Source organism: Rhipicephalus sanguineus, chromosome 8 (assembly GCF_013339695.2).
Source record: "Rhipicephalus sanguineus isolate Rsan-2018 chromosome 8, BIME_Rsan_1.4, whole genome shotgun sequence".
NCBI classification, from domain to species: Eukaryota; Metazoa; Arthropoda; class Arachnida; order Ixodida; family Ixodidae; genus Rhipicephalus; species Rhipicephalus sanguineus.
Genome location: NC_051183.1, coordinates 157,400,633 through 157,425,812, shown reverse-complemented (window position 1 = coordinate 157,425,812; position 25,180 = coordinate 157,400,633). Strand labels below are relative to the sequence as shown.

The window sequence follows — 25,180 nt, the reverse complement described above, 5'->3', positions numbered from 1 at the left end:
CTTGGCGTGCGTATCTTTTTCTTTTGTTGGATGAGTTCTCAATATCATAATTTCATTGTTAGCACAAGTTATTTCTAAACTGTCATTTTCCATCCCATACATTACCTATGTCTCTGGATTGCGTTTTTCGGGTCTGCTTACGGCAATATTTTTTTAACGTGCTGGTAAGGTAAGCTCTCTGCTTTATTCTTACTTTTAGCTGTCTGAATTATTTCTGCTGCTGTTTACAGACTTCTACTTAGCTTTACTGTTATGTGAAGGCGACGTTCAGAACAAATCTATAATTATCTGCGCGTGCTTGGAGTATACAGTAACAAAAGTTCTCCTTACTGATGAGTAAAATAGCAAAATTGAGTTTTCATAATAATAACGTAAATTATTATGAGCCATCTCAAAGATGTTAGCAAAGCGATTGGAGAAACATTCTTATACAAAATGCTCTGTTTTCCTAATGAGCGTATCAACGAGTCGCTTTACGCTATTTTACATAGGCACTGAATTTTCTGTGGTCTTACCATAGATGCCTAATTGTCATGGCTATTACCCGCCGTGGGGGTCTAGTGATTATGGTGCTTGACTGCTAACCCGTATGTCGCGGCGGCCGCAGTTCGATGCCCATGTGCTTATATTTAAGTTTTATAACACAACGTGGTCGAAATTTCCGGAGCCCTCCAGTATGGCGTTATTATAATCATATCGTGGTTCTGTTGGACGTTAAACTCAGCAATTATTATTAGCTCTTGGGAGTGCCGCCTGTATCGTGCTCCTATACGTATTCGCTGTGTTAGATGCAGAACCGCTTTTCTATTTTACTTAGTTATATTTGTTTTCCTTTCTTAGTTTTCTCTAAATGCTTTTACTGTTACTAATCACCAGGTAATCTAAGCTTGAGTGGCAATATAGTGGGAAAAGCGGTGGTGTCCTGTGGCACTTCTTGCAACTATAGAACACGTCTGACACGTTTTCTGGGCTGCACACGTTATGTCATAAAAGAAAAACTGTTAAAAGATTGCGCATTACTGAGTACGTCAGCCGATAAGTAGAATATAAAAGTAATTGCAGTTTTATATGTCCTCTAAGTAAGCAAGACGCGTCGCAAAGAATGTCACTACCAGCGTTCTCGTTGATGTACGCCTGTCCGGGTATTGCGAAAATCGTGATACATTTACGGGCAAGGTAGAAATTAACAACGGTGTTTGCACGATAGTGCGGAGGCTTCTTAATGAAGATGGTAGCCCGCTATTTCGTCCGTAAGCAGAGCATCGACTCCATCCAATTACAAAAGCTGCAAGCAAAAACCGTTATCAGCGAAGTGTATAAATAGCTGTCGTGGTAAGCAGCTAAAGCAATAAGTTGTTTCGGAACAAAAGTAATATACCTTCAGCAAGAAATACAAAACTTTGGAGATACTAACAGACATTTCATCCAAATGTAACAAAATTGGTCGCAGTTAATAAACTTTCAAGCGAACATTTTCGTGCATCGGCGTTTAGTGCTACATTACCGTATATACAGACGTATAATACCAAATTTCCGAATTATCCAAGTATCTTAAGATACAATTGGAATGTATCACTTCGGATACAATCGGCGTTGTGGTATTTTGTATCTATATCTCAAATACTTCTTGCCTGAGTATCCTGTATTATATCGCGATATAATTTCAAAGTATCTTTACCCAGCCCTGGTCGGCAGAAGGGGCCTTACTGTTCCTAATGATGAATCCTGTGTGTTCAAAATCATCTAACACCCCGCGAAGAGGTCAAGTGGTTATGGTGCTCGACTGCTGACCCGAAGGTCGCGGGATCGAATCTCGGCCGCGGCGCCTGCATTTTAGATGGAGGCGAAAATGATTGAGCCCCGTGCACTTAGGTTTAGGTGCACGTTAAAGAACCCCAGGTGCTCGAAATTTCCGGAGCCCTCCGCTACGGCGTCTCTCATAATGACATCGTGGTTTCGGGACGTTAAACCCCAGATACTATTACTATTAGAATTGTTTTACGGACGCGTAATCACGCTGTCTCGGTAGTCGCTCTTAATATATTCAGTTTTATTTTAGAATGAACACTGTTCGATCACGAATGCTATTTCAACAGCGAGGCTGCTAAAGCTGGCAGTAAGAAGCCCGTTAACAAAGCAGCCCTGCTGTGCTCTTGCTAAGAATAGCGAAGCCCCTGCGAAGCCGAGGAGCAGTCGCCGCCGAGACGTCGCCATAGCAAACGCCACAGTTTCTTACACCGTGGCTGAGGGACAGTGATTTGAACAGATTCAGAGTGGCAAGCTTTGAGCGTATTCTGGATCCTCCTGTTGCCGTCTCGTCTGCTGCTTCTTAGGCCAAGCACGCTGGATCCAGTCGCCGCCGGCATTGTGATTCCTGTGCTGCAGCAATACGAGTTGAGGATCAAGCAGCTTCGCTGTGCCAAGCTTCGCGCAACTGTGTGCTAATCTCCCGTATATTTTTTTTGCAGGTTTCCGAAACCAACGCTGCCACCTTTCGAGAACTGGCCATCGCTTCTACCCGACGCTGCGGCAATCGCCATCGTGCAGTTTGTATCTACTTTTTCCATAGCGAAACTGTTCGGCCAAAAGCAGCGCCTGAAGGCGAACGCAAGTCAGGTCCGTGTCCTCAGATTCCTCACTGAAAGCATGAGGCTCATATTGCTGACGAAGTGTCTGAGATTTCAAATGCTATAGTTCTGTGCAGGCAGAGACAAAATATTGCCCGATATATGTTCCAGTGACGCTGCAAATCAGTACAAACCAAACGGCAGCGGCGTATGCCTGCTATGTGAAACCTCGTCGGCGGGCAAAACGTCGTCGTGCAATGGTTGCCTGAAAAAAATGCTTGTAGAACATCTCGAGCAAATAATACATCACATGGTGAAACTTGTCGCACACAAAAAAGACACGGAAAAAAAGTGACGACTGCACGTATCCGTGTCTGTCTTTTCTGTACGCCACAAGTTTCACCATGTATCACCACCAACAAGCCAATTCTTACGTCCTTTCAAAAATTCATTAAGCTTATGCGCTCAATAGTGTAATTCGGTGGTGTTATTTGGTGTACACATTGCATCCTAACCGCGTGTCTCATTTCATGGCAGGCTTATATGACATAGGATTCCGCTACTTAGCCCGTTCTATTCTTACCTGAAATCAGAGATTTAAAAATTGTTAAAGTATTTTGTGTCGTTCTAAAGAGGTTTAAGTGAACAGCACAAACTTGTGACACCGAAGCTTTGATGTCACAGTTGCATAATATGTATTCGCCAGCTGGTTATGAATTGAAAAACTGCTTATTAGATAACTCATGATATGCAGTATATAAGTATTGTAGCCATGAATTACTGGGCCGCTAGAAATAGTGATCTCTGATGTGAGTGGCTAATACGCACGTTTGAAGTTATATATATATATATATATATATATATATGCCGTAAAAATCCCGACCAAGCGCCCTCCCGCTATTTTTTCCTGCTTCATTCAGTGTTTTTATTGCTTGACGAGGGTTAATAACAACAGTCAATGCATGCCTATTCAATAACGCATTTCATTGGAAGCTCGTTCGGCTCTTCCGTAGCCATCTTGAGTTTTGATTCGTGACCGAGCAACGGGCCTCCCTCTGAAATCTTGTAGGAATATATTTTCACTGTAGGGGGGCGCTTTCTCGAGATTTTTACAGTATATGTATGTATGTATGTAAGTTTGTAGGTATAACGTGGCAGCAGAAAGCACAGGACCGGGTGGATTGGCGGAACATGGGAGATGCCTTTGCCCTGCAGTGGGCGTAGACAGGCTGATGATGATGATGTATGTATGTATGTATGTATGTATGTATGTATGTATGTATGTATGTATGTATGTATGTATGTATGTATGTATGTATGTATGTATGTATGTATGTGTGTGTGTGTGTGTGTATGTATGTATGTATGTATATATGTATGTATGTATGTATGTATGTATGTATGTATGTATGTATGTAGTTGTGTAGTGATCGCGCACTACTTAATGCTAAAGGTGACCTTGATTATTCTTACCTGTGGTTAGGCCCGTGGGCCTTTTCTCGTTTGCAGGAGATGCTGGCATACGGTATGAGCAACGTAGTCGGTTCATTCTTCTCGTGCATACCCGCAGGCTCGGCATTGGCGAGATCTGTTGTTCTGAGAGAAGTCGGTGTGAATACTCAGGTAAGTGCTTTTAAAATGTAGATTTGCCCAAACTGACACCTAAGAGTGGCCACAGTATGCACAAACGAAGCGCACTTTCCGAAAATGAAGGAGTTTCCGCTGCGACTATGGCCTAAGGTATGGCTCAATAGGTACGAGCACTACTGCTTTCACGGACAGTCTCGGCAGTGCCAGGCTCTGTGTACAGTAAGTCTCATTCTATATATCTATGAATTATAAGCTCCACTTTGATTACATTAGATGTACCATGATAAGCTTGCAGTATGCCTGTTGCATCTAATGCTATGATTCGCTGATATATTCGTTGAACCGCATTTGTTTACGATGAAATCCGTACAATCATATCGTGACTTCGGCGTGAAAAGCTCTGAGCCTTAAACACTGACATATCGGCAGATCCCACCGCGTTGCTAAAGATGAAAGCGCAGGTGCGACTACCGGATATGAGGTCCACAATTCTGTCGCGCATAAACAGAAGAACGTCCTGGTTCACATGGACGCGCAAGTTCACTGTGCGTTAAAAATTCTAATTCATCGAATTTAACCAGGAGTCCATCCATTCCGCGTGCACCAAAATCGCATGTGGGTGTTAACACGAAAATTATTAGTATTCGCATTATTACACGAAAACATTAAAGTACTACTTAAAGAGGTCCTGCAGCAATTTATTAACAGGGTCAGAAAATGCTGCCTATTGGTTGTCGAGGCCCGCGAACATATGAGCCAACCTTTGTAGCTCAGCACAAAGCTTGAAATCGCTCGCTCTTTTCTCGACAAAAGATGTCACATACGGTGCACCCAAAATCAACTGTGTTACATGCCCCAAAGCACATGCCATTAGTTGATTTGTGCATCGTGGACTGCATAGCTATCGCGGCGTGCGTCGCGGCGTGCCGCGACGTTCCCGCGCTGCGCTCCATACAGTGCTACAATTACATTACAGGATTACACCAGCGAGAATATGATGAAACTGAAAGTGAGCCGCGTGATCAATGACAATGAGCGCTCAAGGTCATGACGAACGCTGCCGTACTGACTTAGCTTCTTGCCCCGTTGTCATCCACCCTGCCCTGCAGATTTCAGTGCGCTCGCTGGGGCGAAAGCAGGGATGATGCGCTAAGAGCGTGAGACAGATCCCTCCGCTCGTAATTGACGGATTCTTCTTGCGGCAGTCGTTTCGTGAAACAGTAAGCTTTGATACGGAGCTCCTTTGACGATTGGTTGTGAATCTGTTTCGGGGTCCCTTCAAGATTACGAGGTGAAGCTGTGCACTGAAGAACACTATATGATATTAGTAATTTTCAAGTTGAAAATTTATTTCATTTAAGTCCGATGTACAGTCCAACCAACTTAAAACAATTTTCAAGTGTCCCGGAAATCCTACTATAACCGCAATACCAATAAATTGCTACCAAATAGTTGCAGAGATAATACTGAATAAACAGAAACTATAGAAGAATACAAATATTATACGCTGGTTACAATGATATTTACAAAATTGAACAAAAAGTCACGGTTTCGGTGCAACGGCGACGCAATGAATGTGATAGCAACAAATTCGAATGTAATGCCAAGAACGGAAAGCAGCTCGAAATTGCCAGCGCGTCGCTCGAGCCCCAAGGACGCACAAAATGAACGCACACAGGACGAACGCGAACTATCATGCATCATAGCTTGGCACTTGAAGCGCACTGCTCAAAGAAAGCAGGACGCACGAAACGAACGAACAGGTACACACAGCACGCTCCTTTCGCAAACGCGGCCGCTGCAGCGAGCGAAGTGACCTTCGTATGCTCTGTGACTTCAGCGCGGATATCGCGGGGAAAGCACAAGACCTACAACCCCGCACTGCACCCCCACGCCCGCCCCCTTTATTCCTCGAGATAAGCGCACGAAGGCGAACACGCCCTGTAGGGCGAAGAGCAACGGCGTTCGCAGGAACAGGGCGACGACCTAAAAGCGCGCTCCGCGCTCACTTCGCGCCATCTCGGTGCTGAGCAAGAAAGCATGGTGAAGTAAATAGTGTATATAAATAGCTCGCCGTTAGCTGGCTGAAAGACGGTGCCCTTCGTGGCCTAGCCGTCTAACGCCGCGCGCTACGGAGCTAAAGGGCGCCCGTTCGATTCCGCACGTCGGAAAGTTTTTCTGAATTAATTTTTTATGTGGCTACATATATATATATATATATATATATATATATATATATATATATATATATATATATATATATATATATATATATATAGTTACAGTGCGGGATGTTTATTTTACAAGCCGGGATGATGGATGGTCGCGGAAAGCTTAGCCCAGAATCCAACTCCACTTCTTCCTTCTCCTCTTTTCACCCTTCATCGAAAGTCCAGTATCAGTTCCCCCATGGCAGACGATGCCCACCGGGCGAGTCAAGCAGTGTCGCGCGTGATATGGCTTCAAACGGGCGACATACACGACGTCAGTTCTTCTGGAGCGACGGCCGGTTGATCTGAGCCGTGAGACGACGTACGTAACGTCGCTAAGGCTCGACAAAACGATGAAGGGACCTGTGTAGCGAGCCAGAAGCTTTTGATACAAGCCACGCTTGCGGTATGGAGTCCACAGCCACACCATATCTCCTTCAATGTACGAGACATGTCGATGTCGCTTATCGTAGCGGGCCTTCGAACGGTCTTGGGATGCGAAAGTGCGGAGACGTGCGATGCGCCTTGCCTCCTCTGCGTGACAGAGGGTCTCTGCAAGAGGTGGCGTTTCCTGATCCGAAACGGGAGAATGGTGTCAAGAGTAGTGCGTGGCGGGCGGATGTAGAGAAGGTAAAACGGGCTAAAGCCGGTGGTCTCATGCAGCGCAGTGTTGTAAGCGTAAGTCATAAAAGGTAAAATAGCGTCCCAGTTTCTGTGCTTGGAGTCAACGTACATAGCAAGCATGTTAACGAGCGTCCTGTTGACGCGCTCAGTCAGTCCGTTGGTCTGAGGATGGTACGAAGTGGCGTGACGAAACTGGGAAGCAGACTGGCGGAGAAGCTCTTCTACGACGTCGGCGACGAACTGACGGCCACGGTCACTGATAATCGCGCGAGGCGACCCATGCCTGAGGATGATGTAGCGTAGCATGAAGTCCGAAACGTGATCGGCCGATGCGGCAGAAATGGCTGTGGTTTCAGCATAACGAGTGAGGTGGTCAACACAGAATAAATCCAGCGGTTCCCAGTGATCGATCGCGGAAAAGGGCCCATCAAGTCGATACCGATGACCTCAAAGGGGAAACACGGAGGTGGTATGGGATGGAGAAGTCCCGGCGGCGCACTAGTTGGACGTTTGTATCGTTGGCAATGCTCACAACTTGCGACGTATTCAGCTGTATCTTGACGCATGCGTGGCCAGTAAAAACGTTCCAGTGTGCGGCGATATGTCCTGGCAAATCCCATATGTCCGGATGTTGGGTCGTCGTGCATAGCTTGCAGCACGTTGGGTCGCAAAGCCTTTAGGACAACCAAAAGTAGGCGGGCCCCCTGTGCAGCAAAATTTCGCTTGTAAAGAATGTCATTCCGTATAACGAAAGGGGTCTGATGCGGCTTATTGGCGGCAGATGAGAGAAACGGAGCCAGATTATGGTCTTTGCGTTGTTCAGCATGGAAGGTGGCCAAATTTGGAAACGGCGAGTCAAGAGCTGCTAGACAGTCGTCTAAATTATCGGCGTCACATTCAATCATGGGAAGGGGAAGTCGCGACAGGCAGTCGGCGTCCGCGTGACGGCGGCCACTCTTGAAGCACACATCAAAGTCATATTCTTGCAAACGTAAGGCCCAGCGTGCAAGACGGCCGGAAGGATCACGGAGACCAGTGAGCCAACAGAGTAAGTGGTGGTCTGTAACGATAGCGAATCGGTGGCCATAGATGTACGGGCGAAACTTGTGCATGAAAAAGACGACCGCCAGACATGCGCTCAACTTTACTCAAACAACGGCTTGCGTAGGCAATGACATGTTCGACAGCTCCGTGACGCTGAATTAAGACTGCGCTGATACCAATTCCACTGGCGTCACTGTGCACCTCAGTTGGGGCTGATGCGCCGAAATGGCTAAGAATAGGCCTGGAAGTGAGTAGAAACTTCAGCTGAGAAAACGATGACTCGCATTCTTTCGTCCACTGGTAAGGCACGGCTTTGTTGAGCAGATGAGTAAGGGTTGAGCGACATCAGCGAAGTTAGGAACAAAACGCCGGAAATATGAACACAGGCCCAAGAAGCTTCGAAGTTCTCGTAGCGAGCGTGGTTGAGGGAAGCTGCTGACTGCGGTGATTTTATGGGGATCAGGGCGAACGCCGTGCTTGTCTACGAGATGTCCAAGAACTATAGTCTCACGATCACCAAAATGGCATTTCTTTGAATTCAAGGTAAGTGCTGCTTTCTCAAGGCACGTGAGAACAACGTCAAGTCGACGATTGTGTTCCTCAAACGTGCGGCCAAAAATTACGACATCATCAAGATAACAAAGGAATATTTCCCATTTTAAACCACGGAGAACTGTGTCCATAAAGCGCTCAAATGTGGCAGGAGCATTACATAAACCAAATGGCATGACATTACACTCAAATAGACAGTCTGGAGTTGTAAACGCTGTTTTATCCTTGTCGGCAGAATGCATGGGAATTTGCCAGTATCCAGATCTCAGGTCTACAAAAGAAAAATACGAAGCAGAGTGCAGACAATCCATAACATCGTCAATTCGGGGAAGCGGATATACGTCTTTTTTGTGACAGAGTTCAGCCGCCGGTAATCTACACAAAATCTCCAGGAACCATCCTTCTTCTTTACAAGTATAACAGGCGCCGCCCAGGGGCTAGATGACTCCTGAATCACTTTCTTTGCTAACATTTCTCCCACCTGCTCAGCAATAATTTTACGCTCAGACGGAGATACTCTGTATGGTCTCTGGCGGATGGGTTGGGCGGAACCAGTATCAATCACATGGCGAGTGCGGGAAGGTGGTGCAGAAACTCCGTGGCCATTCAGCGCGAAATCAAAGACGGATGCATGGTTGGGGAGAATCCTAACTAACGCTTGTCTCTTCTCTGGCGATAGCGACTTGTTCACCATGCCCATGAATATGTCATCACTGGGGCGGGCCACATGGGATGCATCCTTGTTGTCGTCGCTAATGACCGCAATGTTGACGTTACTTCTTGGGTCTACTTCAAACACAGCCAGCCGCATTCCACTAGGCAGTACAACCGGCTCGAAAGAGGAGTTGATCGCCCATGGAATATGTTTCATTGAACTGTAGGGGCCCGGCGATTTCTTACTGCAATAGTACAAATTGTGATCACAGCGCAAGGCAATACACGAGACAGAGAGCAACGAAGACTATGTCTCGTGTCTTTCCTTGCGCTGTGAGCACAATTTGAAATGGGATACCAACTAGTCCGTACCCACACCTTGCTGCAATAGTAGATCGCAACAATTTTCTAAAGTCTGAACTTACGCTGGCGCATCTCATATTTAACGTAATATTATAAATTAATCCAAGGGGAATAACTCATTTATATGCATGCGCAAAATTGGGCTGCTACTTAGTGGGCAGTTTTATATAAGTGTGATCAGTGAACACCGCTACTGAGTTTGCGCACGTATGTTGCGTCCACATTTGCCAATGTAAGAGGAAAAGATATTGCCACTGGCTGTCACCTGGTCATCTACACTCGAGGATTGTTCTCTAAGCAAGAAGAAACGATGTAGCTTAGAAATTGTATTGCACAATCCGCAGTTTCATGAATAGATATGCCAAATTTGTAGCACTATTGAGCGGCAAAAAATAAGGGTTCTTGCTGTTTGTTTTTTCTCGAATATATTGGGAGGAAATGAAACGCCGGCGAAAGGAAGTCATGCACATTTTTCACATGCAGTACAGTGCACGCGTAATATTAACTGCGTACCTCCAGGGTATTTTTCTTACACTGAAAAGCAGTTAGAAAGCGGGCAACCATTCACTAAATGCCCGCAGGTTAACGCGATGGCCAATGTGCATGCAGCAGTGTGCGGCCAATACTATTTGAACCAAAGTGAGACATTTTATGGCCGCACACCACCTTTTTCTCGAAAACTACACTAAAAACTCGTCACGTAAGAATCGTGGATATTTGGTCCTAGCCGTGCAGCAACATCACAAACATGTTTCGTGGTTACGTCTGCTGCATCACGTAGCGCAAGCACGTCTCCGTTTGTCCATTTCATTTAAAAATGCATTTGACACACCTATATGTTTTGTGAAAACTGGCTTATTCATCGCGAAAATTTGAACGCGCACAAAAGACAAGGCCATAGTGTAGGAGTCAAACGAGTGTTGAGGCGCTCGTTCTCAATCCGCCATTGATTCTGTGTTCAACCAAAGCCCGGATGTTAAATTGAAGGATGTCAAGCGCAAAGCCAAAGACTTATTAACAAAGCTGAGCCTCAGTGCACTTGCCCAGTCTCTTGACAAGACAGATAAGATGGCCCTGGAGATGTTTTTCTCTGCTAAGACTCACAAGGTTGGAACACCTTTTCGTGTGATTATTTCTGAAAAAGGCACGTGGCAAAAGTCAATTGCCTCATGGCTACAAAGTTACTTAAAGTTGCTATGCGTCAATGACCCCTTTTTAGTTAAGAATTCTTCGCTAATTATCACGCACTTGAATGAACTTCCCAGGCTTCCTCACAAGGCTATCTCTATCGATATAAAGGACTTGTATTACTCGATCCCTCATCAAGCTCTTTGTGGTGTCATTGAAGAAGCGATATTTGAATTTGGTGTGGTAGCATTCCAGAATGAGTGCAGTGTCGTAGTTCCCGATTTCCCTGATTTGCTCAAGTTTTTCTATCTTCTGCCTATGCCGACTGGAACGGAAGTGTCTTTTTGCAAAAAAAGTGGCGTCTGCATTGGTTCCTGTATAGCCCCAGTGCTTAGTGACCTGTTCTTGGCGCACATGGATAGAAAGGTTCAAGAACGCTTACTAGAAACTAATGTTAGGAAATGCTTCCGTTTTGTTGATTACTATTTAATTTTGTTTAAGTGTGACGATAGAACCTTTAATACCTCCCTGCAGCAAGCATTGGCACTGTTCAAGGATTGCCTAAAGCCGCAAACTCTCACGTACGAGATTCCCGAGAACGAATCCCTGAGATTCTTGGACCTTAGGCTTTCCTTTTCGAGTAACCATATATGTTGGAGATATGAGCCTCGTCCGAAAAAACCTTTGTTGCCTTTTGCCTCTGCACACAGCAAGCTTGTCAAGCGCGGAATTGCTCGTGCCTGTCTACACAACGCTTTGATCAAGTCTTGCTACCATTGGATGCAAGAAAGCTTCTGCGGGCAGATTGCTCGCTTGAAGGCAGCTGGTTATCCACGTCACCTGCTGGTATCTGTTTCAGAGAAGCTCCGAAAGTGTTCGAAGAACAGTGACCCATGCACTGATTCGCAGGCAGCAGTTCGTGAGAAGGTGGCTGAGATTCCTTACCTGCATGGTATATCGCACAATGTGAAAAAGATTGGTCAAAGAGCGGGGATATCAGTTGTGTTTTCAGCGCCTAATAAGTTGTCGCAGTTGTGTGCCAGAACCAGTCCAGAAGGAAGGCTTTCCAATGGCTGCAAAATTGGGCACCGAAATGAATTTGTCGAATGTGTGAAGGGCGTAGTGTATCACATACCTTTGTCTTGTGGTCAAAGTTACGTCGGACAGACAGGCAGATGCCTGAATGTGAGATTGCTCGAGCACAATCAGAAAGTGGAAAAGGCAGTGATGGTTTCTTGGCGGCTCATTGCGCGGAATATAAATGCGTGCCTTTATTTGACAGTACATCAGTGTTGGCATATCACCCTAAGGATAGCACCAGGATCATCATTGAGGCGGCAGCGATTGCTAACGGGAGCTGCATCAGCAAGCCATCCATCGCACTAACAAAAAAGGAACTAGATTACTTAAATTCACCCGCACGTGTAGGTCCTGCGTAGTTTCGCTGCTTTTTATATTTTTTAGGTGTCCCCTTTAGCGTTGACTGATATCTGTGTAATCACATGTGAGAGGTATATATGTGTGTGTTGCTTTAATAAACGATAGTTGGAAGTTAGCGCTTGTCCTCGTCGGTTCTTTGTCCGCTGTGCTCGTTTGGCGCTAAAGTTTTAGCATTATGGAATACCAACTAGACCGCTCCCACAACTTGCAACAATTACATTTTTAAAAAATTGCAAAAAATCATTATTAGTACGATTTAGTTTCTTTTTAGGAGTAATCTTGCAATCTATGAGAGCGGATAACGTGCCGATGAGGCGCTATACGTAATATCGTGGTCACCAGTACGGTGTAAAGCGTAGAATTACGAAAACGTATCTCCTCAGCAAATGCTTCACGTAGGCCGATTGAAAATATTGAAAACTAGTACTCCTAATAATAATGGGTGATAATATTATGCGCTTCTAATACATTTCCTAACCAAGCAGGTGACCAACCCTTACATGCGTCACAATGGTTCTATGACTTTTATGTATTGTGGAGCTTTCATGACTGGCAAGCGACTCAATTTGTGTAAGAGGCCGAACAAAATACTAGTCCTTTCGGTATAGTGTATTGACGACATAAGACCAAAACCATGAGTATGCTGGGCAAATTGAGGCCGTGATTGCCGTGAATTCCTTTTAATATATACTGACGGGCTAGATGGTGAACCATGATATTCATGAATCAACGCACAAGTAGCACAATCACGTTAATAAATAATAATAATTGTTGGGGTTACCGTGCCAAATTCACGACATGATAGTGAAAGATGCCGTAGTGGAGGGCTGCAGAAATTTCGACCACCCGGGGTTCTTTAACATGCAGCTAAATCTAAGTACACGAGCCTCAAGCATTTTCGCCTCCATCGATAATGCCGTCACCACGGCCGGAATTTGATCACGCGAACTTCGGATCAGCAGCCGAGCACCGTAACCGTGCACTAGGCCACCGTGGCAAGTTCCATGTTACCAAAGATTTATTTTGTGTATGCGTTTGTGTGATCGTTCATAATGCTGCAATTAAAGTCCCATAGAGAGGTCGTGGCATCGCTCACTCAAGCGTGGCTGTTTCTTCGGCATTTAGTGGAGTATGTGCGTGTATTTGCTTATTTTCGCTTACAGGTGTGTGGTCTGGTCTCATGCGCATTCGTGGCTGTCACGCTCTATTCCATTGCACCAATATTTCGGCCCCTCCCAGAGGTTAGTATTACTTCAAGCATGTATTACACCCTTTACTGCGTGCAAGATTTGTCGTGACAACTTTGTAGGTAGTCTTTCATGGTTTAAATGCCACATCTCTTAGGAAAAATGTGTCACACTCTTCGTACTTGCTGGCGCCTTAGAGGCGTTCGTTCATTCGTTCATTTAGTTCCTGCTTCAACATAGATACATAACAGCAGGGAGGGTACAATTTATTAAACGAAACCCACAAAATTCCATCCGGTAATCACTAAAAAAATAATAATTTCAACAATCACAGGGAGCGTCAGGTCCAAAAGCATTGCAGCTTCTTATAGTCCAAACAAAGAGTAGCGGAAAGCGTCACCCTTAAAATACATATCACGGATTTCAGATGTCTTATCTCGCTTTTGACAAACATTTGTATATGGATGGAAGTATAAATCCCTGGCTTCGCCAGTTTTTGTGTAGTTTGTATTGTGGAGAAATGCTAATCTAAATTTTCAACGACGATGTTTACGAAGACGCTCATTGAACCTTTCCTTTCTTTTTGTAATGCTAAGTATCGTACCGTAATTGCCAAAGTCGAACGAAACTGTCTTGCTAATTACCAGTAATAGCAAAGGGACGGTATGAGACTGCTGTGACAGCTACAGATGAGAAGTGAGGGTATCATCTCGAGCATAGAGAATTTAAAAAGACGTAAGGTAATTTCGGGCCCTAGAGAGCAGTGTGTGCAACATGCAAGAAAAACTGATCGCCTGTATATTTCTGCAAATTTCGCTGCAAGTTATAGCATGCGGAGTCTAGCAAACGCACGCATAATCCAGTATATTAAACACATTTTTAAAAAATAAGCTGCTCTTAAATTCATGGAAATACAACTGTTAGATCTTGAAAACCCAATGCTTCCACCACCTAGTTTCTAACATGAGTGACGTGCCTTTTCAAAGTCATATCAACTGTAAAAAAAAAGAGAAGTGCCCAAATATTCATACAGTTGAAACTCGATTTGCCGAAGTGTTGACCACGCTCGAATTATTTCGTTAAATCGGGAAGTTCGTAAAATCGAGAAATGGATGTTTTTACTTTCAAAATGTAAAAGTTTTTATTTTTCACACCGTGTGGCAATTAAATACACATCACGTCGCAAGCTTCTTTCTCGACAATGCCAAAGCAAGAGCAATGAGCGACAGCATGGGCAGTTTCAATTTCCATATCACGGTACAATACAACGCTTTTGCACGCTCTGTATATTGGCAATGCAACTGCTTTCTTTTACTTGTTTCAGTGTGTCCTTGGTGTGGTAATTATTGTAGTCCTTCTTCCAATGCTGAGCACGCTGAGAAATTTGGCAAAGCTCTGGGTCATCAGCCGACTTGATTTTGTAAGTGACATATATTTCCTTCGCTTATATGCATGCATTGTGTTATAAAGGAAATGCGAGGATGAAGAATTATTGATATAAGTGAGAGAATGCTCCCGAGCTGTAGGTAGTGATGCTCTCAACTTGCGACCTCTGTACTGTTCTGCAGAATAGACAATATGCAATATTACATAAAAGCAAGGCTAGCTCTGTGGCAAGTATTTTGTCGATTCCATTTATTGCGGATGCTACGGCTGCCATGCCGACACGCCGACACGGACGTCTGTCGCGTCACCGTCAAGTTTCCATCATTTAGGGCAGAGTCACCTGAGGTGTGGTTCGCTCAAGTCGAGGCGCATTTTTCCTTGGAACGTACCACCCAGACCGGACGCGCTATGACTCCCTAATTGCCCATCTAAACGCTCGCTACGCAACTGAGCTCCGCGACATACTCGCAAGTCCTCCGGCTGATGACTGTTACCGACACCTAAAGATGGAACTGATCCGACGGCTTTCGCCTTCAGAAGACGAGAAAGTGCGTCAACTCCTTCAACACGAACAGCTCAGTGACCGCAAGCCATCGCAGCTTCTGGGCTGTATGCGTGCCCTTGCGGGCAGTACGCCGGTTGACGACTCTCTTCTCCGAACAATCTGCCTTCAGAGTCTACCCTCACACGCACAGGCCATTCTCCAAGTTCATCCGAATATGCCGCTGGACCAGCTCGCCAGAATCATGGACCAAGTCGTCGAAGTCTTTCTACCATCGCCACCTCTCTCCGTCCATGCCGTCGGCACCCCAAAGCCCACGCCTGAGCTCGTGAGCCGTATCAACAAAATCGCCCGTTAGCTGGACTCGATTCAAATGTACCTGGATTGCCCGAAGTTGTGTCACCGAAAATACTCCGAAAGCCAAGACCGCAGCGCCGATTGATCGCAAGAAAACGATGACAGCCGTTGTTACTACCATCGTCACTTCGGTGACAAAGCGTAGAAATGTCATCAATGCATTAAGCTGGGCTAGTTGGTATTGATTGCATGCTTCCATATTGCTAGCGAACACGCACAAAGGACGACATAGAAAGAGACAGGACAACCGCTAGAAATGTCTACCACCCTACTCAGCCGGACGTCATGGAAAATTCAACTGCAGCCCGTAGAGACGGCCGCGAGCTGCCAACTTAGAGGCCGTCGCATTTTTCTCACTGACCAAGTCACTAAGCGGCGCTTCCTCATCGACTACGGTTCCGATATCTGCTGCTTTCGCCGAGCCTTCCTGCATGACAAGCGTCTTTGCACGTCGTATGAGCTAAGTGCGGCGAATCACTCGAGCATTAGGACCTATGGCTCGCTCTGCCTTAACATCAACCTAAAGAGCCTACGCCGTGAATTCTCATCAAATTTCGTCATCGCCGACGTTGCAGAGCCAGTCATCGAGTCCCACATCTTGGCGTACTGCAATCTTCTACCTGACTGCCGATATGATCGACTTATTGACGCCACAACAGGCCTCTCCGCGCTGGGCCGACCTACGACCACCCTACAGCCTAGCGTTAAGGCACCTGCCGTCAAAGATATATTGCCATACCGCGCCTTCTCGACAGTTTCCTGACCTGACTCGTCCTAGCGAGCGTCTCCGAGAGCTGCGCCACTAAACCGAGAACTCATTCGTGCTACTCCCAGCCCCCCGGTCTCTTGCCGCGCCGGTCGGCCAGCTCCGGACCGCCTGCGCATCACCCAAGCCGAGTTTGCAACCATGCACCGCGAAGGAATTGCCCACTGCTCGGAGGTACCTTACGCCTCACCGCGTCATCTGGTACCAAAGAAGACCGATGGCTGCAGCCCTTGTGGAGATCATCGCACCCTCAACCCTCGCACCATCCCCGACAGGTGCCTCATCCTTAATATGCAGGATTTTGCCCACCACTTACACGGCAGCACCACCTTCTCAGTTGTTGACTCGGTAAAGGCCTACACGCAAATTCTTTTCAACCTGGATGACGTCCCAAAGACAACAATTATCACGCCATAAGGCTTATTTGAATTCCCTTCCATGAGTTTTGGCCTCCGCAATGCGGGGCAAACCTTCCAACGCTTCATCGACGAAGTCATCCGCGGCCTACACTTCTGTATCGTCCACCTAGACGACATCCTGGTCTTCTCCCCCAAGGAAAAGGACCATCGCCAACACGTTCATTAACCTTTCTAGCGTCTCGGCGACTGCGGCTTGCTTATAAATGTCCACAAGAGGATTAAATCTCTTCAGAAGCGAGTAGACCCTTGCCTGACCGCATCCTGGCCTTTAAAAATTAAGCACGGCCTGCCACAGTGAAACAGCTCCGCCGTTTCCTAGGCATGCTCAAATTTTACAGGCGGTTCGTGCCTAAAGCGGCCATATATCAGGTGCCTCTCCATGACGCTTTGGAATGGTCTACGGGGCAACCATCCTTTCTCTCGGACACCACTTTTAACACAAGCGTTCGAAGACTGCAAAAATGCCCTCTGTAACACTACTCTGCTCTCCCATCCCAAGCCAGATTCTCCCTTGGGCCTCTCCACAGATGCCTCTAGCACCGCCGTCGAAGCCCCCCTGATGCAGCGCGTGGGCAAAAACTGGTGCCCATTGGCGTTCTTTTCCAAAAAGCTTTCTAGCCCAAAGACACCCCCCTCTTCTGCCAATGTCGTCAACGCAACTTAGGTCGCTGTGGAGACGACTTTGCCAGCCTGCTACAGAAACCTTCTTGCCATCTACGAAGTGGTCCAACATTTTCGCCACATCCTCGAGGCACAACACTGCACTATCTACACCGACGACAAACCTATCGGTTACGCTTTCTCCCAACGCCGCGAGAAACTTCCACCAGTCCAGCAGAACCAACTGTCCTTTATCGCCCAATTTACCACCGACATCCAACACATAAGTGTAAAGAATAATGTGGTCGCTGATGCATTCTCCCGCGTCTCTGCCTTCTAGTTGCCACCCGTCATGACTGGCGCCCTCGCCGACGCTCAGAAACCGGACGCCAAACTCCAGCAGCTCCTCGTGAATGGCCCTTCCCTTCAACTTAAACAAGTTGCCGTCTCTGGGTCGATAGACACACTATACCGGGACATATCCACCGGACTAGTGAGACCATATGTTCCTTCACTGTATCGCCGCAGACTATTCAATCAGTTACACAACCTCAGCCATCCCGCCATCCGCACTTCTACACGCCGTGTGACTGACCGCTATATTTGACCCTCAATGAAACGGGACTGCCGCACCTGGGCGCGCACGTACATTCAATGTCGCCGTGCCAGAATCATCCATCGCGTCATTTCGCCGCTCGGGACATTCCCGCTGCCGTCAGAACGGTTTTAACAGGTCCACATAGACATCATTGGCCCCCTTACATCAGCCGGACCTCACCGCTATTGCCTCACCGCCATTGATCGTTACACTCGATGGCCCGAGGTATTGCCCCTAGAAAGGATTGCCGCAGCAGACGTCGCCTCGGCCGTCTTCTCCGGTTGGATTTCCCGCTTCGACACTCCTCGTCGCGTCACAACCGATGAAGGACGGCAACTCGAATTCCAACTCTTCAGGCTCTCCACCAGGTTCAAGCGTTCACGGACCACCAGCTACTACCCTTGCGCCAGCGGGATAGTTGAGCGGTTTCACCAACAGCTCAAATCAGCCATCATGTTCCACCCTAACTCCACCTGGCTCGAGGCTCTCCCCGCCCTAGCTCTTGGTCTGCCGCTTTGAGACCAGGCATCCAGGTAACACCCGCAGAACTGGTCTGAGGGAACCGCTTCGCCTACCTGGAGAACTTCTGTCTGCTTCAATTCCCGATATCACCAGCTCGGACCCTACAGACATTATCGCCCGGCTCTGTCACACAGTGGGCGCACTGCGCCCATCGCCAGCGGCACGTCACACCAAGCCGATCCCCTTCGTGTTTCAGGACTAGGCAACATGCTCGCATGCCTTTCTCCGCGATGTCACTGTACGTGCGCCTTTCCAACCACCTTACTCCGGGCCATATAAACTCATCTTTGGAGACCATAAAACACTCACCCTGCGAATCAGCGGGAAGGACTTTCGCGTCTCCATCGACCGACTGAAGCCATCATACACCCTCTCCGAGGAAACTACGAACTCCTGCGAGCCACCCGTAATTTGCCCACAATAGACTCCAACGCCTCGGCCCGTGCCCCACACCATCTGCTTTGGACGACGGGTGCGGGTCCCCGATCCTCTTCAATCCTGAGGGCTCCTCACTGCGTGGGGCGGGAGGGAGGGGGGGGGGGAGGGGAGGGCGGACGAGACGGTGCGGCGCCGCTACAGCGCCTGCGCGCCGCATCGATGCTTGTAAACATGAGCGCCGGGCATCCGAACGCTCTGATTCAGCAGAAGCTACAAAACTGTGTGTGTAGCCTGATGTGATCAGTTGTTGTTTTGTCTGTCATGTGGAAGCATTAAACCTATGCGTTCCCACAGGGCCATGAGGGTGCTTATAAATAAATAAGTTAATAAATAAATAAATTAATTATCAATCACCGTGATTATGATTGTATAATGTACAGTATGCATTTTTATTGATGAGGGTAGTTTTCAAACGAACTTCTTAAAGGAGCACTGACACAAAAATTTCGCACCTTGTTTTTTTTGTTGCAATAGATAGCTTATGATCCACTTATCACGGCTGCAAACCTCGTTTGCGCCAGTGCGCGAAGGTTTTTTATTTAGAGAGGTCTTTAGAGCGCCCAGTCGCAGTTTCGGTTTCAAACAACACCGAGCTAGGCAGCGTCCTCCGGAAGACGCGAAAACGCAGCAGGCCACGTGAACACGCAAAATTGTGACTTAGGCGGCGCGCGAACGTGGGTGCGGTGGGCGCCGAACCAGGTCAAGTGGCGCCAGCTATGGAGGATTAGAAACAACTAACAAACGCGTAATCTATGTCCTCCGAGCATTCGGAAGCGCCCATCTCGACTCGTTAAGCTTACAGCATCGATTATTTGACTATGGCTCTCAAAAACGGCGCCGAATCGGGACGAATACATTGTTGTCGAAGCTTGAGGACATGAATCTAAAGCAAATGGAAGCATCAGTTCGGAACTTACACGTTACAGAGCGCACGGCGGCCACTTGATAGATTCGAAGTGGACGACAACCGCTTTTGGCAGTGCTGCCATGTTTTTCGGAGGCGCGAATGCCTCGCCGGCGAAGCTTGCCGTGCAAGTTGGACAGCTCTCGCGCGTGCGGCGACGGCCGACGTTCTGCGGCACCGCGCCATTGCGGCAGGCTAGCCGCTAGCGTGAGCGGAGCTTGCCGTGCAAGTTGGACAGCTCTCGCGCGTGCGGCGACGGCCGACGTTCTGCGGCACCGCGCCGTTGCGGCAGGCTAGCCGCTAGCGTGAGCGGACCATAACATCTGCCAACGGGCACGACGAGCGAACAGCGGAAGAGAACACAAATAGCACACGTAAAGCCGCAGGCACGGAGGAAGAAATGGCAGGTAGCACGGCACAAGCGCAAGGGCACAACCAGCCACCAGCCAACACAAACTCGTGACGTAGGTTTGTTTACGCATCCCCCGCGTTGATGCCGGCGTCGCGAAGCGCTCGCATTTCGCTCAGTCGCGCGGCATGCACTTTAAAATTGATTTTAAATACGTTCTAGGCTATATTGGCCCTTGATATTTCGTAGACGTTGTGTACGGCTCCACATACATCTATTTCACTCATTATCTCGCCTTCGAAATTTTGTGTCAGTGCTCATTTAAATGGTTCTCCGGTTCTTTTAAAATAAAGGCGTTGTACCGTTACCTCTTATTTGCATTACTCGAGAATTGCCCATTTGCTCTCAATTTCGCATTAGTGAAAAAAAAACAGTAGCCCAATCACCAGGGGCGTAGCCAAAGGGGGGGTTGGAGGGGTTCAACCCCCCCCCCGAATTTTTTCCATTTTGCTTGCGCATATATACACGCACACATACAAACGCACGCACGAACATACATAATGTATGGTTGAACCCCCCCCCCCCCCCCCGAAAAAATTTCTGGCTACGCCCCTGCCAATCACACTATGATATATTAGCGCCCCAACATGGATACGCATGTCTTGCATGGAGTCACTTTTTATCATTCTCGCTGCTACCTTCAAATGGTCAGGGTAGTTATGTTAGAAGCATAAACCATAGCTGTTAAGTGATGTCCACCGAATGAAGTGATAGGCAAATATTACGAACTTTGTCGCCAATCGGCCGGCTACAATGTGGCCATTATGCTAAGTCAGAAACGGTCTGGACTCAGCTTGGTGTTGCTTCATTACGGTTAGGAGCAAGGTGGAACACAGAACGGCAGGAAAAAAATACGCAAAGACGACAAGCGCTATTTTCGTCTTCTTCCGGTGTCCCGTGTTATGTCGGACTATCTTGCGTAATCTTGTACATGTGATGACTACCCACAGATGACGTTCTTATGTGCACACTGTATGTAGACTGGAGATTGGAAGACACTAGAATCTGCTTAGGAAGAAATAAAGGACATTCAGCGGTCTGGTAAACGACACCTCATATTTGTGTGCCGAGCCTTTTGAGCCGTTATTCACCATATATTACCTAATTATTACGGTTCGAAAACCAGTCAAATAGATTGCGTCATTGTCTTAGAGAAACATGCATTGTGATAAAATGTGAGGGCGTGTAATCTCATTAATGCAGCTTTGCTACCAGTGCGAAATCTATCCAGGCCCTCTGGTCGCTGAGCTTCCTGAGTGTGGTTCTCTTGAACGCCACGTATGGACTACTGGTCGGTGTTCTCCTGGGTCTCTTGGTAATCTTCCTTGAGTTAAACGGGTAAGGCATTCTTCATGACCGTCTCATTTAAAAGTTAAGAAAACAAACAACAAACACGAAGGTCTGGTTGTGGCATAAAAAGCGCCAACTACTTAAGACATTGAGGTTTCTGGTAAATCACGCAGTACCCGAGAAAACACAAGCATGCCATTTTCTGCTATAAAGCTAGTGTTGTTCGGGCGTTGTGCTGAAGAAAAAATGAAGAACTTCAGGCGGGTCGCAATGCAGAAGACCGAGTTTCTGTGGCAACGAGTCCTGCATTTCATGCCAAGGAATGTAGGGAAGGCGCCCGTGAAACCCTGCAGCCTGGTTCTTCTTGACGAGGCATCCGTACCTGAAGGCGTTGCTGCCTTATTGGAGAAAGGACCGAAATACAGCGTTCCACCCAAAATCCCGACACACGAACTGCTCGCGCTAAACAGGAAACTTGCTTATAAAGCTGGGGAAGATAGTGAAAGGTGCGTTTTAGATGGTGTTGATAGCATCGTGAGAACTGCGCGGAAAAGGGACCTTCTTCCAAAGGATAGCACTCAGCAAGTGGTCTCCTATTTTGAAAAGAACGACCTGCGACTGCTACAAGCAGATAAAGAAGGTGGATGCGGGGTGATGTCAACGTCTTCGTACAAAGAAAAGGCCGCTCAAGCATAATCAAAGAACTTTGTACAGGTGAGACGCAAAGCCTGCAGAGTGAAGACTAAGGCGATAGCCATGTGTAATGAAATGGAGCTCTCCAAATTAGCCAATGCAATTAGCAAATGCAAGAAAGGAACCTTGGATGTGTTTTTCGCGGTGAAAACGCACAAGCTGGATATGCCGTTCAGGTGTATCGTTAGTGAACGCCGTACATGGTTACAGCAGGTCAGCTCTTTTTTACTTGACCACTTGAAAGCCCTTGATTTGCGTGATCCATTCAAGAAATTCGACAGACGTTATTACCTTTTTAAAAGAGCAGACAGAAATAGGATATTTATTTTCAATTGATGTCGAGGATTTATTCTACTCCGTACCGCATGCAGAACTGTTTATGTCTGTCGGAGAGTGCATTGAGTTTAATGGGGCTATTGCCTTTCAAAATTCAGCGGGCATTAGTGTTGAAAGGTTTATGTCTCTCCTCGAGTTATACCTTCGGTCTACAGTCGTATCCTTTGATGCAGGCTTGTTTATCCGAAAGAAGGGGATATACATGGGATCCTGTATTGCCCCAGTGTTGTGCAGTATTTTTTATCGTCTATTGACCATGATTTAAAATCCACCATTGACAAAGGCACAGTTCTGCGAATTTTTAGATACGTTGATGATTTTTTGGTGATATTAGCAACCGATTTTAACTTGACCTATGACAACACTGTGCAAAGCACTTTGTGCTCCTTCAGAAAGTTAGGAAAAGGCCTTAATTTTACGCATGAGCTGCCGGTGAATGATTGTAATTTTTCGACATTAAAATCAAGTGTCTCGAAAGACAGGTGTGCTGGATATATTTACCCAGAGTCAAGAAAGAGTTGTTGCCGTATGGGTCCGCACACTCTAAAACTACCAAGAGGGCTATCGCTTCCCTTTGCCTTGAATCTGCCCTGACTAAGTCCTGTGAACACACGGTTGAGACGAGCTTTAGTGTCCAGATTCGCAGACTGCAAAACGCGGGTTTTCCCAGCTCTGTTGTGTCTGCTGTAGCAGAAGCATTGCTACAAAAAATGAAAGGGAAAAGAAAAAACACAAAGGCTTTGCCTGAGCACAGGAGACAGCAAGTAGTTCCCTATACGCACCGAGTTGCGCATGGCCTGAAAAAGGTTGCCGTCGGGTATGGTGTGCCTGTAGTGTGCACCAAGGAAGCTGAGTGGTTTATGGGCACGTATTGGACGAAAGAAAAAAAAAACACAGTGTGATATGAAGCATGGCCAGATCTTTGTGGATTGTGCTGTTGGCGTCATATACGAGATACCACTGACTTGTGGGGTGGTGTACATAGGCCAGACTGGTCGTTGTGTAAACACTAGAGCGTGGGAACACTTCAAATTGTTAGAAAAGGGAACAGGATAGAATCTGGCCCTTCACTGTAAACAGTGCAAATGTAAGCCGGTACTGACTGATTTGAGAATTTTTGGCCGAAGTCATGAAAAGATGGCACGTGAAATACTTGAGGCCTTTCGCATAGCGATGAAGAGCGAAGCATGTTGTAGTGATAGCTCTGTGGCGTTGCGCAGAATGGAACAAGATTTCCAGCAATCTTTTTTGTAATCTCGAGAAAGAAATAAGGATGCGAAGATGACACACCGTAACAGCATGTCATGTTTTGTGTTATGCTTATATGGTTAGTTCGGTTGATGTTAAGAGCGATAGTGATATGACCATGTGACCGCATGAGTGTATATATTTGAGCCTCGCTTTGGTGATTAAAAGATTTGATAGTCTAGCCGCTTTCCTGTCTCCTTCACCGTTTCCTCTGTTCGTCTGATTTCGGCTGGGTATAATTCCTTGATGCAATGCACCAACTAGCCCAACAACGAGTCCTACTAGAAGGCTAGTGAAATCTTGAGATGATGTGCAAGAGCATGTTTACATGAAAACTACTTTTTTTTAATTTCTCTGGCTCCACGCAGCGTCCCCTAGTTTATTAGTGGTGGATAAACTACGAGAAATATGAAGAGTTTCTGTTGCAGATGCTACCATCCAGACAAAGCCAGGCGAGCTCGTGATAGCATGTGGTCGAGGGGCGCGTGGCGCGTGGCTTCTCTCCTAGACTAGAACGCGTTTGGAATAAACGTGTGTCTACGTAACTTAGCCTCCTGCATTTTCGCTCATCCATGGCGACTTCAACATGGTATCAGAAGAACAGGTGGACATCTACCCCTAATCATGACCTTTGCAAAGGACCCCGCAAGCAAGGAAGCGCCGGTAAGCTGCTCCATCCTCGTATAGCTTCGGAACTCAAGCAGTGCGACCTTTTAACGTTCGAGGCCATGGCGTCATTCGTTGTGCAACCACCGGACGCCTTCAATTCTCGCGCCAAATAAGTGGCCGAAGAGGCAACAGCGGTTTGAACATTTCCTAAATTCTTCAGGTATGTGCGTGAATCCCGAGCAACATCAAATAGACGCACAACTTTACATCACGGGTGAGCAAAGCGACGAAATCTACGCCACGTTCGCTTTATCTGAAGAGAACTCCAAGACATCTGACGCGGTCGTGGAACAGTTCGACTAGTATTTTACTCCGCAACGCACCGTAACCTTCGAACGAGCCAGATGCAACACCAGAGCGCAACAAGGTGGTGTGTCGGCCGAAGATTTCGTCACTGCGCTTCACACGCTTTCGAAAGATTGCGAGTTCGGTGCTCTTCGAGAGGTGTTCCTGCGCGACCACCCCATGGTTGGGATCAAAGGCAAGCAGCTAACTACTAGGTTACAGCTCGACGCCGACCTTACGCTACGAAAGGCTCTCGATTCCGACTACCAGATTAAGCGTCCGTCAGCAACAAGCGCAGCTCCACCAGGAAGTGTTATCTTTGAACAAAGTTGCATCCGGTGTGCAGACCAGTGGGCGTGCTTCAATGCAAGGCAAAAGAGGCAGTTATCCACGCGGGTC

At 47.0% G+C, this 25,180-nt stretch overlaps 1 protein-coding gene across 1 annotated transcript in view; it reads left to right on the top strand.

Annotated features, from left to right (window-relative positions):
• The window catches only part of LOC119403632 (solute carrier family 26 member 6), a 133,146-nt gene that overhangs the window by 68,271 nt on the left and 39,695 nt on the right, over nt 1-25,180 (top strand). Inside the window, exons 8-12 of the mRNA XM_049418378.1 lie at nt 2,469-2,616; nt 4,077-4,190; nt 13,336-13,413; nt 14,684-14,779; nt 21,492-21,598. Coding sequence (XP_049274335.1) covers nt 2,469-2,616; nt 4,077-4,190; nt 13,336-13,413; nt 14,684-14,779; nt 21,492-21,598 — 543 coding nt within the window. The remainder of the gene's footprint in view (nt 1-2,468; nt 2,617-4,076; nt 4,191-13,335; nt 13,414-14,683; nt 14,780-21,491; nt 21,599-25,180) is intronic.